General features: G+C 62.7%; 1 protein-coding gene across 3 annotated transcripts; it reads right to left on the bottom strand.

The window, feature by feature from the left end:
* Positions 1 to 291: 291 nt before the first annotated feature.
* Positions 292 to 9,240, bottom strand: PLEKHF1 (pleckstrin homology and FYVE domain containing 1). Of its 3 annotated transcripts, none has more exons than XM_069457129.1 (2): positions 9,153 to 9,240; positions 292 to 2,949 (listed from the first exon to the last, which is right to left on the bottom strand). In XM_069457129.1, exon 2 carries the CDS (start codon positions 1,798 to 1,800, stop codon positions 961 to 963), a length of 840 nt encoding a protein of 279 aa, XP_069313230.1. In that variant the 5' UTR covers positions 1,801 to 2,949; positions 9,153 to 9,240; the 3' UTR covers positions 292 to 960. The 3 variants fall into 3 exon arrangements, with proteins under 3 accessions (XP_069313230.1, XP_069313229.1, XP_069313231.1); XM_069457128.1 differs by having other exon boundaries at positions 292 to 1,815; XM_069457130.1 differs by lacking the exon at positions 9,153 to 9,240 and having other exon boundaries at positions 292 to 1,815; positions 2,894 to 3,308.
* Positions 9,241 to 10,456: the final 1,216 nt, after the last annotated feature.

Here is a 10,456-nt window from a genome sequence, read left to right as displayed (position 1 = left end):
CAGACCTTTCAACCAGGAAGGCCGAGGCAGAGCCAGCCTCCGTCCCATCCGTTAAGACAGCCCACACCAAAGTGAGTGGCGCCAGGCCACGGTCACAGCACCCGGACAGACCTGTTCCCCGAGGAGCCCAGCCAAGGTGTGACGAGGACAGAGGACATCCATCTACACCGGGCCACCACCATTCCCAGGAGCACCCAGTGTGGTGGACGGTGGTTGATTTTTGCCAACCAGCACGGTTTCAGCCGTGTCTGAAGCAAGAACACTCCTGGACTTGTTGACCACACATGTCAATAAACTTTCCTTTTTATTATGAAGCCAGCCCGGGTAGGGTTTCTGTCCCTGCAAGTAAGAGTCCTAACAGAAAACGCCGGTTTCGCTGGCTGCAGGGAGAGAGGAGGACAGGATAGAAAGAGACATCAGACATTTGGACACCTGGAGGGAGGAAGGGGGCAGAGGCCTCCTCCGGCCAGGCTGCAGTCCCGGGACCCGGTGGGCAGCCACGGCTCGGCGGTCTCCTGCCTGGTTGAGGGGTGCCCACGTGCCCAGACTGGCAGGGCCCAGCCGGCCAGGGATGGGCAGCGGCGTGGTAGTGGGCAGGCCTTGGCTTCCCGGACTTCTGCTCTCCCATGGGTGTGCTTGCCTGGGGTCAGAGGGGTCCCCAAATGCCCGGCACGCCTGGGTTTGTCTAATTCAAGGGGTTTTCTGCAGCTGCAGCCTGTAGGGCTGAGACAGGGCATTTCTTCCCAAGAAGCCTGAGTGTTTTGGGGCTTGCTAAACGGGGAGATAATTACCTGAAGTGGAACTAGAAGGGTGTGACGTCCAGCAAAAGGCACTTGGAATCCAGGGGGAGGAGCCGCTCCCCACGGGGTGCCCACCACCACCGTGGTAGGGTCCCGGGGCACCCCGCCCTGCTGGGGGCCTGGGCAGTGGAGCTGCCTGGCTCAGAAGCCCCGGCCGGCGTCAGCTGTGGAAGGCTGACCAGGAGACGCCCGCGGCGTAGAACTGCACGCGGCTGGGCCAGTCCCCGTCCCCACTGCCCTCGCGGTCCTCGTCCGAGTCGTCGTCGTCTCCGCTGGACGCTCCGCACGCGGCCCCAGCCAGGTGGGCCGGCTGCCCCGGGGACCCCTGGCCCTGCTCCTCCGCCTCCTCCCTCCGCTTCTGGGCGGCCAGCTCCCGGTAGCACAGGCTGCAGACGCGCAGCGGCTTGGGGGACAGGCGCGGCAGCAGGAAGCGCTCGCGGGAGCACTCCGCGCAGACCACGAAGCCGCACTTGCGGCAGTGGTGGCGCCGGGTGAGCGCGGAGAAGCGCGTCTGCGTACAGCGCATGCAGATGTCCGTGGCCTTGTCGGGGATCCAGGGCGCCGCGTGCTCCGTCGTGGGCTGGCGGCCGGTGGCCAGCAGCTGCCGCCGCACACACTCCTCGATGTGGCTGATCCACTCCTGGCGCTCCGTGGTGGAGGCGGCCGACACCACGAAGGACTTCTTGGCCGTCTTGATCATCCAGCGGTTCTTGGCCTGCAGCGTCTCGGGCAGCGGCTCCAGCGTCACCTCCTCCAGCGGAATGATGTGCTGGCTGCGGTACTTGCGCTTGTTGAGCACGATGCTGCCGTACACCAGGATGTCGTTGAAGAGGAAGAAGATGCGCGGCTTGGCCTTCTTGCGGCACTCCTTGGTCAGCACGCCCTCGCCCAGCAGCACGCGGCCCGGCAGGGCGAGCGGCTGGCCCGACGCCCCAAAGCAGCTCTCCACGGCCGCGATCCGCTGCGTGTTGATCTCCGTGTTCGCCAGGTGGTCCACCATCGTCCCTGGCGCCGGCTGTGGACGGAGGGCAGACAGGAGGCATCAGGCTGCCCAGGCACGGCCGGGGCTCTGAACCACACCAACCACCCCCGACTCACTCACTGCCGCACCAGACAACCCACTTAGCACCCCGCTGTGTCCCAGGAAGCCCACCCGGCTGCCCAGCCACAGAAACCCACTGCCCCGGAAACCGGCCCTCAGGCCAGGAGCACAAGGAATTACTGGGAGGGGAAGGGGGCTCCCCAGGGAGGGGACCGTGGAAGCCAGACGGGGATGGGAAGGCAGCGATAAGAGTGGGCTACTGAGTGGGCTACACCGAGGGCAACAGGTTCAGTCCCCCAGGAGCCTGGAGGGACAGGGCAGAGCGGGCCCCAACGGTGTCCACCTGGGGGCCAAGGAGCCTCCCATTAGCTGCTCCTGCCCTGGGCACCAGCTGCGCTACCTGGCACTTGGGTCTCCCCGTCCGCGGGAAGGATGCAGGTGCGTGTGCTGGAACAGCGTGTGCCGGGCCACGTGGGTGCTGGGACCCCAGCCGGCCAGACTGCCCTGTCCCCCAGACCAAACATCAGCGACCCTGCAAGACACTCGCTCACCCGGTGACAGGTGACAGGCACCAGGAGCTGAGTGCTTCCTCTGTGACAAGCATGACTATATCTCATCAGTCCTCACCCCAACCCTCGGAGGCAGAATCCCGCCCTACGGGAGCGAAACTGAGGCTCTGATAGTAAGTGGGGGGCCCAGGGCTGGCACCACTGCCTTTCCCCATGGAGAGTGCAGCCCACTCAGGTCCCCTGCCGATGCACTAAGCACCAAGCACTAAGCACCAAGCACTCAGCACTAAGCACTAACTCAGAGTTCACGCCGGGCCTCCCTCTGCTCTGTCCACACCCACTGCCTTTGAGCCCACAGACTCACGGCTTTGAAGACCACTCCCCGGCCCAGGCCCCCAGGCCTGGCCTCTCCACTGAGCTTTGGGCACCGATGTCTACTGCTCCTCTAGAAACCCCTCAGGCTCACCACGCCCAACACCGAATCCAGCACCCCCGGGCCTGCCCCTCCCAGCTCCTCCTGCATCCACAGAACCACCGCTCACCTGGCAGCTCAGACACCAAGCCCAGGCTGCATCCCGGAGTCTCCTCTTTCCTGCACCTGCAATATTCAACCCGGCAGCAAGTCTCACCACCTTAATCTCTCAAGTCTAGATGGGCTGCCCACTGCTCAGCCCACAACTCCGCCACTGCACTGACAGCAAGGTGACATCTCGTCTTGCCGGAAACAGACTGTCCCATGGCCTGCTCCTTCCTGCAACCAGACTCTCTCGGTTTCCATCTCCCTTTCAGAAAGATTCTCCCTGACAACCCCAGCTCACGCGGCTTCTCCCCCGACCCAGGACCGGAGTTGGCAAGCTATGGTCTGAGGGTCAAACATGGCCCGCGGCCTGTTTCCACAAAGGAGGTTTTACTGGGACACAGCCCCGCTCTTTCCTTTACTGTTGTCTGGCTGCGGCCACGCGGCCACGCTGCCAAGGCAGAGGCAGTCACGGAGACCACATGGCTGCAAAGCCTGAAGTATTTACCATCTGCCCTTTACAGAAAGTCTGCTGACCCCTTCTCTAAGACGCCACCTAGGACATATCAGGGCCTGGGATTTCCTGGTCTATTCTTTGCTCGTGTGTCTTCCATTCTCCTACTCAATCCTTGGCTCTATAAGAACAGGAGCCTTTTCTTGTTCATCGCTGTCCCCCAATTCTTACAGCCATGCCAAACACACAGTAGGTGCTTCATAAGCAGCTCGTGAATGAGTAAACCTTTCCAAAGTTCTCCAGGGCCGCCATGCATGACTCAGCTCTCCCCTCTGCAGAGGAAGCGGTGAGGGCCGCCCCCACCGCCACATGTGCACGTGTGTTCAGACGCACAGCACCCGTGGCTGAGCTGCTCACACCCGCGGTGTTCTGGGTCCCCGAGCTGCACTTCTGGAAGTTAAGTCGGGCCCCCCGTGAGGATCAGAGTGGGGGTGGGGCAGATGCATTGCGTAAGAGGGGTGCTGGCCCCCCGAGTCTGGTATCACTGGCTCTTTAGATCACAAGGTGTCATGAGAAGGGCGGCCCACACCACCTTACATAAGAACTGCTATTTTTAGGTTGCTGATCTTGGCTGCTATTGCAAACCTGGCGGATTATCCCCGATAGCCCTGAGCCGTCCTGCCCTGATGGATCACAGAGTCCCGGGCTGATGGACAATCTGACAAAACCAGAATTCTGTCCCGCACAGAGCAGACACAACTGGAATGCCCACCAGCAGGGAAAAGGATCAAACACCAGGGTCTACTCACACAGTGGAATAAACAGGTCAACACAGAGCATGACAGACAGCAAACGCCAAGTGGAAAAAAGCAACTTGCATGCGTAAAGTGACACCATCATGCAAAAATTGCATAACACTTTTAAAGTGTTCAAGAACCCTATGAAGAAAAACAGATAGCAGGGAACCTCCTACTAGTAAAAAAACCCAGGGAACAACAAGTGTTGGTGAGGATGTGGAGAATTAGGAGACTTGTGCTCAGTCGGTAAGACTATCTAACGGAGGTTCCTTAAAACATTAAAAATAGCTTCACCATGTGATTCAGGAGTCCTGCTGTGGGACCCACGTCCAGCAGGACTGAGCTTTATTCACGGTGGCCACGAGGTGGAAGCGACCCAGTGTCCACCGGCGGGCTGAGTGGTGACTGCCGGCGGTGGGTGCACACTGTGGACTTCAGCCTTAAGGAGGAGGAAAGTCCAGACACACGCTACAACATCCATGCACCTTGAGGACCATGTCACACGAAGCTAGCCAGCGACAAAAGGACAATACCGTCAGGATTCCACTTGGAGGAGATATTTGAAGGGGTCAAATTCATAGAGACGGAAATCGGAGTGGTGGTTGCCAGGGCTGGGGGGGAGGGGGGAGTCATTCAGTGTGTATGGAGTTTCAGTTTTAAAAGATGAAGAAGTTGCAGAGATCTGTGTCACCGCAGCGTGAACACACTTAACACTGTTGGACCACACACTTGAAAATGGTTAAGATGGTAAAAAAAAAAAAGACAGGATGGACACAAACCAAAGTCAGGGGGAGCAGCCTGGGGAGAGGGCCCGGGTGTGACCAGGAACGGGGGCTCAGGGAGCATGTCACCTGTCACCTTCCTCCGTGATGTTTTGTCTCTTTTGTTAGAACAAATGAGATGAAATCCTAACACCCGTCAACTCTGAGGAGCAGAAACGTGTTTCTTTCTCTCTCTTTCTCATTTTAAGGTCCTTACAAAGAAAAGGACCACAGGACAAGTGTCTGGATTGAGTCCTGGGCTCCATGGGCTGGGGACTGCAGAGCAGGTCCCAAAGTGGGACGCAGGGCTGGGCTGGGCTTGGCAGGGAGACCACACCTGTGCGGGGAGCAGGCGGGTTGCGGGAGAACTGGATGAAAACCCCATCCCGCGCTGCAGACTGAAGCCTGCACATTTGGCAGCTGAGGCAGGTGGGCCTCGTGCCTGGAGAGCAGGTGGTCCCCACCCAGCCCCGCGGGCTTGTTGAGCTCTGGGGGCCGGCTTGCCCAGGTCTACCTCCGACAGATGCCACCCAGGTGTGTTAGAAGTGAGGAGCGGTACCCAGGGAGGGGAGAGCTGTGCGTCGGGGCACTGAAGCCAGAGCGGACCCGGCCGCAGAGGGGAGGGCCTTCGACACCGTCTCCTGGGCTCTTGGAAGGGCACAGAACACCCCATACGGGACCCCCATGCTGCTCTGCCCCTGCCTGTCACTTACAGACCCTTCTAGAACGTGACAGCCACCGTCCAGCTGCCGGTGGCAAACTGTGGGCCAGGAGGGGTGGGGGGTACCTGGTGGTGATGAAAGGGGTCTGGGCTCTGGGCTGACCTCACACAGGGGCTTGCACGCTCCTCTCCTCCAAACCGCGCGGGGCCTCGGGTAGGACCGGTGGTGAGGCCGCTGTGTCTGCACGCCCTTCGTCTGCACGCCCTTCGTCTGCACGCCCTTCACCTGCACGCCCTTTCTCTGCACGCCCTTCGCCTGCACGCCCTTCGTCTGCACGCCCTTCGTCTGCACGCCCTTCGCCTGCACGCCCTTCGTCTGCACGCCCTTTCTCTGCACGCCCTTCGCCTGCACGCCCTTCGTCTGCACGCCCTTTCTCTGCACACCCTTCGTCTGCACGCCCTTCGTCTGCACGCCCTTCACCTGCACACCCTTCCTCTGCACACCCTTCGCCTGCACACCCTTCCTCTGCACACCCTTCGTCTGCACGCCCTTCACCTGCACACCCTTCGTCTGCACGCCCTTCCTCTGCACACCCTTCGTCTGCACGCCCTTCGCCTGCACGCCCTTCACCTGCACGCCCTTTCTCTGCACACCCTTCGTCTGCACGCCCTTTCTCTGCACGCCCTTTGTCTGCACGCCCTTTCTCTGCACGCCCTTCGTCTGCACGCCCTTTCTCTGCACGCCCTTCGTCTGCACGCCCTTCGTCTGCACGCCCTTTCTCTGCACACCCTTCGTCTGCACGCCCTTCGTCTGCACGCCCTTTCTCTGCACGCCCTTTCTCTGCACACCCTTCGTCTGCACGCCCTTTCTCTGCACACCCTTCCTCTGCACACCCTTCGCCTGCACGCCCTTCCTCTGACACCGTACCTTCACACCCTGGTTTGTCGGGCCGAGGGCTGAAGGTTTCTCTTGGTAAACAAAGCAGCCTGGAGTCAGACAGGTTTACTGCTCTCACCGGGAAAGTGAATGTCCCTCACCTGCGACCAGGGAGGAGTGCTGAGCCCTGGCCCGCTCATCTGGGGACACTTGCCTCAGGAAGACACTCAAGATGTCGCCTCCTGGCAGCCTCAGGGCCTCAGATAACACCTGTGGTGACCCCAGCGTGGCCCCCAGGGCTGCTGGCAGAGGGGCGGCCACTGCGCAGGTCAGTGGGCCTGGGAGGCAGGGAGAGGAACAGACCTGCATCCTTTCCGGGGGTTCAGAGGGGTGGGGGGCTCCCGGCTCTGCCATCCCAGCACCTGGGCTGGGCCGACGGTGCTCTGTTGAGCACTGTGGCTGGGAGCCGCATCCTGAGAGCCGCTGCGTGGCGTGGCTGCGGGCGCCGTGGCCAGGGTTCGGTGCGTGGCAGTGGAGGTGTGATAGGGGACCCACAGCAAGGACGGGAGACCCACACCAGACCTGGCCACTGCCAGCTTTTCTCATTACAATTTTGCTGGAACACAGCCACCTGTGCCCGAGACTATGCGGCTTAGAATCTAACCTGTTTACTACCTGCCCTCTACAGAGAGGCCAACCCCGGATTCACCCCACACTGTACAACGCACAGCACACCTGCTCCGGGGACACGCCCGACACAGGGCTCTGTCCTGACGGAACTCAGGGGAGCACAGCCTTTGGGGTTAGTAAGAGATGCCTGGCTCCCCGACCTGGGAACCCTGGAAAGTAGGAGCTGGGGGGCACCCTGGTCCATCCCTCCCCTTGGGTCACTCGTGGGGACGCTGCTCATCAGAGAGGGATGCCCATGGCCATGGTCACAGAGGGAGTCAGAATTCTGGGACAACCTGGCCCTTGGCTTCCCGCCTGGGGCCCTCTGTCCCTGCAGGACCTCAGCCCCAGCCAGGCCCACCCTGCTTCCATGCCTGCCTGACTTCATCTCCCAAACGTTTACTGAAGTCCTACTATGTGCCAAGCACTGCGCTGGGTGCCAGATCACAGCAGGGAGCTAGAGCCCAGGCCCTTCAGTAGTGAACACTTCTCCTGGGGGGCCTGACCAGAGGGAAATCAACAAGTATTTCCTGAGAGCCCGAGCCACGCTGGCCTGCCTGGTGGGGCTGGGGCTGCCGTGGGGTGGCAGTGGGGCCCAGGGAGGGCCTTGGAAGGAAGCGACCTCACCCCACCGTGAATACCATGCAGGAACCAGCCAGGCAAAGTCCCCAGGGCGCAGCTGCAGGTGGGATGAGCACAGCGAGCAGCCGCAGCAGGAGCCGGGGGAGAGGGAGGTTCTCAGGGCCGCAGGGGCCTCCTGCAGGCACAGGGGCCAGAGGGAGGATCCGACTCTCCCCAAGTGCAAGCGTCCTGTCCTTCCAGCCTTGCCCAGCACTGTGCTTCCTGGAGGTCCCTCCCCCAGGAAAAGATCAGTAACAAGGAAAAAACCCTGGCGGTGCCGTTGGCCCAGAGCTCACAGCTGGCCGGGCACAATGTTAGGCATATGGTGTGTATTATCTCATTTAACCCTCACGAAAGCCCAGGCAGGGAATGTTCTACCACTGCCATCAGAGGCACCGTGTAAGGTCTCAGATAAGTGACTGGGAAGCCCGGCTCCCAAATAAGCACGAGCTGCTGAGGGCTCTTCTCAACCAAAGACAGAACCGGAAACCCTCAGGTCCAGAGGGCGGGTGGGGCTCCTCTCCAAATACCTGACAGGCTTGGTGCCTGCACAGGTTTACTGGCCCGGCTGGGCGGCCCTGCCCTCCAGGCCACACTGCTCAAGCCCTGTCCTGTGGAGTGGGCTGGGCCGGTCCCTGAGCTCGGCTGCTCTGCCGGTGTCTGTGGCCCCAAGGGCTGGCGTGTGCAGGGACACAGGCCCGAGCCAGTCATCGCGGCTCACACAGGCACCAGTGGGAACTGTGTGCTGCGCACAGGGTGACCCAGCTCTAACCCTCCCTCCTCCTTGGACTCAGACCCTCCCAGGTGGTGAAATAGCAGCTTTGCTCAAATTCCAGGAGTGGTCGGTCCCCTTGAGCCCGGGAGACCAAGTTTCAGGGTGACTCCAACCCCTGTTTTCCCAGCTGCAAAGGGAGCTGATGACACCTCTCCAGCAGAGCGGGAGGGAGGTTCCAGCCCTCTCTCTGGGGGCCTCAGCCACTTCCCCCCAGAAGTGGGAAATCAGGCCGGCCCTGCTAGCTCTGACAGCTCCCACCAGGACGCCTTACCGGCCGGTGGTTCGGGGATGAGGGGTCGGTGTGAACCAGGAACACCCGGAAAATGCTGCCATCTGGGCTCCCCCACCCCTACCCATGTGGGGCAGTTGTCCTGCCACGTCCCCAGACTCCGCAGGCAGGGACCAGGGAGCCCGGGCCCGACGAGCACCACGACTCGACTCCACGCAGCAGCACCGGCCTCCGCCACTCTCACCTCGTGCTCCCCGCCCCCCCACGCACCCTGCCTCTGGGTCCCCACCTGCTCTCCCCTGCCCCTGCAGCCCCCACCCCACACCCAACGACCAGCGCCCCGCCGGGCCGGAGCCCCCTCGACGGCCGCCGGCGCTGGGAGTTGGGGGTGGCGGAGGGAAGCCCGCTCCGCGCAGCGGCCAGGAGGGGGTGGGGCTCACCTGCTCCAGCGGCCCGCGCCGCCGCCCTGCAGCCCGATCCGCCCGATCAGCCCCGCAGCCCGGTTCGCGGGCGCGAACTGTCACCGGATCCGCGGATCCTGCCAGGGCCGGCGCCCACCCGCGGTCCAGCCTCGCCCGACACGCCCCTCGCAGGCGGCTCGGCCAATCGGAGCCCTGGGGCGCAGGGGGCGGTGCCTGGGCGCCCCCGGAGCGCAGAGGGGCGGAGCCTGGACACCCCCGGGGCGCAGCGGGCAGAGCCTGGGCGCCCGCCAGCCGGCCGCGTCCGGGAGCTCAGCGGGCGCACAGCGGCAGCCGGGTCTGCGGGCTGCGCTCGCGGCGGCGAGGCTGGCCGGGGTGGGCTTGGGCCCCCACCCCTGGGCTGGCTCCCCCGTTCGACCCCCGCCCCGTTTCCCTTTCCGCCGGCCGCTGCACGCTGCCTCTGGCTGCCCGACCCCTGAGACGGGGCGCCCCGGAGGGCGCTGGGCTGTGCTTTCTGATGCCTCGCGCCGGCCTCCCTGCCTAGCCGACGTCGGTCACCCCACAGCACAATCAGACATTAATAATCACAATGTTGAAAATCAGCAGCACTTTGTATTTTAAACTTTTTATAGAGGAAAATTTCAAACGTACACTGAAGGAAAGAGAATCGTCCGGTGGGCCCCGTATCGCCCGGCTCCGCGGTTCCCCGCAGGTAGCGCTACCGCCGTCTTGGCCCCTTCCGTCCTGTCCTGCACGAAACCGCCTCGGCCTCACCACGCACGCTCGGCCTCTGCCGCCCTCGCACCAGCCTTTCCTGTTCCTCAGAACCCCCAAGGCCTTTGCACTTCCCTGCCTCGCTCAGGTCTCAAACTGTCACCTCCTTGAGAGGCTTCCCTGGCCTCAAACTGTCACCTCCTTGAGAGGCTTCCCTGGCCACCACAGCAGAGCTCTGTTTCCACCCCCGCCCCTCCACAACCTCACAGCATCTCTCCCTACCTGTGGTCCTCCCCTTAGGCCACTTGTCCCCCCAGCTAGGCGCGTGCCCAGGGCCAGACTGCGTTCATCAGGACAGTTGAGCACGTGGTAGGAACGCAGTTAATGTCCCTTACGGAGCCTGGGCGCTTTGAGGAGGGGCTGGCTCAGGGCCCTGCAGTGCCCGCTGGGCCGGGTCCCAGCCGGGAGGGGCGCAGCGCGGGGAAGGGCTGAGACCGCTCGGGGAGTCTCTGCGCGGCTGTTGCACCCTTTGCTCAGCCCGGGCTCCTCCGGCCTCCAGGGCTGGTGCTCAGGGGCTGGAGCAGTGGCGCCTGCTCTCCTGGGGGTGGGCG

The sequence above is a fragment of the Eulemur rufifrons genome, chromosome 24 (genome assembly GCF_041146395.1).
Source record: "Eulemur rufifrons isolate Redbay chromosome 24, OSU_ERuf_1, whole genome shotgun sequence".
Lineage (NCBI taxonomy): Eukaryota > Metazoa > Chordata > Mammalia > Primates > Lemuridae > Eulemur > Eulemur rufifrons.
Note: the sequence above shows the minus strand (reverse complement) of the source record. Positions and strands in the feature narration are given on the sequence as shown.